The sequence below is a fragment of the Solanum pennellii genome, chromosome 7 (genome assembly GCF_001406875.1).
Source record: "Solanum pennellii chromosome 7, SPENNV200".
NCBI classification, from domain to species: Eukaryota; Viridiplantae; Streptophyta; class Magnoliopsida; order Solanales; family Solanaceae; genus Solanum; species Solanum pennellii.
The window spans coordinates 71,340,349-71,343,013 of record NC_028643.1 but is presented as its reverse complement, the minus strand read 5'-3'; the positions used below and the strand labels follow the sequence as shown (position 1 = coordinate 71,343,013).

The following is a 2,665-nucleotide window of genomic DNA, read 5'->3' as shown; positions in this document are numbered from 1 at the left end:
AACTTCTAATGAAAAAATAATGGATACCAAAGAATCTCAAAAAAATAATTTTTCATCAATATTAAGTAGATTTCATGCTGGTTATTTTAGAATAAGCCTTTCTTTATGTAGCCAAGCGTTACTATGGAAAACGTTAAGTGATCCATCGGACGATATTCATAAAATTCGAAATATTTTTCGTATGCTTCCTTCTGCAGCTTTCATTCTTCTATGGTCTTTAGCTTTATTCTCATTAATTTCACTCTCTTTACTATATCTTCTTCGCATTTTCTTTCATTTTGACATGGTTAAACGCGAATTCTTGCACCACGTTGGTGTAAATTACCTTTACGCCCCTTGGATATCGTGGCTTATGTTGCTACAAGCAACTCCATTCTTCAAACATGAAGGGGTTTGTTTTTTTATACTTTGGTGGATATTCATCGTACCAATATTAGCATTAGATATTAAGATATATGGACAATGGATTACAAAGGGCAAGCGTTTTCTATCAGGAGTCGCGAACCCTACTAGTCAATTATCGGTTATTGGTAATTTGGTTGGAGCAAGGGCAGCTGCTGAAATGGGATGGAATGAGAGTGCATTATTGTTGTTTGCAGTTGGAATGTCACATTATTTAGTGTTATTTGTAACACTTTATCAAAGGTTACCAGGAAGTAGTTCAATTCCAGCTATGTTAAGGCCAGTATTCTTCTTGTTTTTAGCTGCTCCTAGCATGGCTAGCTTGGCATGGAATTCTATTCATGGAAAATTTGATTCTTCATCCAAGATGCTATTCTTCCTCTCCATTTTCCTCTTCCTCTCACTGGTGAGCATTTTTAAAAGCACACTCATTAGAACATGTCATCATATTTATTTAGTTATATACACTGACAAGACAATATGAATAACTTTGTATACTGTCGGTATTACTTTTATCTGTTGTAATAGGTAACTTGTCTTATTTTTAAGGTTACGAATTTCACATCCTAAAAGACCTATTTCTAAATATTCTTTACATGACCTGATATTGTAAAATAACAGTGTAATCAATAAGGATAAATTGCGCAAAAAAATTAAGAAAAATGTGAGGTTTTTTTTTTTTTAATTTTATGATACTAAATGAGTCTTGATGTTAAGAGTTATAGAATGATAAATCATTTTTTTTTTGTTGTTCATGTTTGAACATACTAGAATGGAAATAATATTTGTTTATTCCTTCTTCTATATATAGTAGGAATATTTTTTTATTTTTTTTTGTATTTTTTCTTTGAAAGTAGAAAAGAAAAAGTGAAGAAATTAAAAGAAAAAAGAGCATGATGTGGACCGTCTAAATTGACCTTATAAGTATTCGAGTACTAGTTGGTTTTTGCTTTTTGCAAGATTTTGTATTTGTCATTTTCTCCATTGTACGGGCATTGATGTTGTTGCCTACCAACCATTCACTTCATAACCGTCACCCTCAATTTAAATACACTACGTGTCCCTTTTTGTCAACCTAATGCACCACTAAGATTTGAGACTTGTCTACTTGTCTAACGGCGGATTAGCAGTGGCGGAGTCAAAATTTTCAATTGGAGTTTAAAATCTGAAAAAATAAATATACAAAGTAGTTGAAGGAGGTTCGACATCTGCTATATACATATAAAAATTTATTTTAATCATATATAAATAATGATAATTTCTTACCTCGAACCCCCTACTTGTAAGGTGGCTCCACTACTGCGGATTAGGATATGGTGTGCGGAAATTCAGTAAATTTTATATAGATATTATATTTATATTGAAAAATTTATTAAATACTAAAAAATTTATTGATATGAAAATCTAATCGTAACAAAATAAGTGTTTGGTTCAGTTGTAGAAACGAAACTTGCTTTTAAGTGTTGTACGTCCTCATCCTTAGTGAGGGTTCGATTTTCCTTAGGTTAGAAACAGAGCCAGGATTTTTTTGAATTTTAGAATGATGATTTTAAATATTAGTTATTAGTTTCTAAACTTAATAGATTTCTTTATACGGATATATTACTGTTTGAGCAAAAGTTTTTGAGTTTGATTGATCTTGTATGGGCATTTAGCTCAACTCCTACTTTGGGCATTTATAATAGAATTGAGATATATAGCTGGAAACTGATAAACTTCAAATCTTGAATCTGTTTCTATACAGAAGTAATGTATTCTATTAATGAGTATATGATGACTAAAAGTATTGTTTCCTAATTTGTTGTTGAAAATGTACGTATGCAGGTATCAAGACCAGCCTTATTTAAGAGATCAATGAGGAAATTTAATGTATCATGGTGGGCATATTCTTTTCCTTTAACAGTTATGGCTATGGCATCAACAAAATATGCTCAAGAAATGAAGAATACTGCTTCACACATATTAATGTTGCTTTTATCTGCACTATCAGTCATAGTATCACTTGTCTTAATGATTTTTACTGCCTTAAATTCCACTTCACTTTTACCTTGTGATGCTGATGAATCAATGCACTGCATTAGTATTAATCAACGTACATCAATTGTATAATTGTAGTAATTATTTCATTTATTTATTTATTTTTCAAATAATTAGAACAACGTACCTATGTAATTAGTAAATGAGTTGTACTAGTTAGGCTGTCGATGATTTTTGTATGTATTTGTGATAATCAAAGATGGAAATAATACCTAAACTCTTTTAA

General features: G+C 30.7%; 1 protein-coding gene across 1 annotated transcript; it reads left to right on the top strand.

Annotated features, from left to right (window-relative positions):
- LOC107025532 (S-type anion channel SLAH1-like) lies at nucleotides 1–2,665 on the top strand. The gene is made up of 2 exons (XM_015226317.1): nucleotides 1–808; nucleotides 2,227–2,665. Exons 1-2 carry the CDS (start codon nucleotides 20–22, stop codon nucleotides 2,509–2,511), a joined length of 1,074 nt encoding a protein of 357 aa, XP_015081803.1. The 5' UTR covers nucleotides 1–19; the 3' UTR covers nucleotides 2,512–2,665.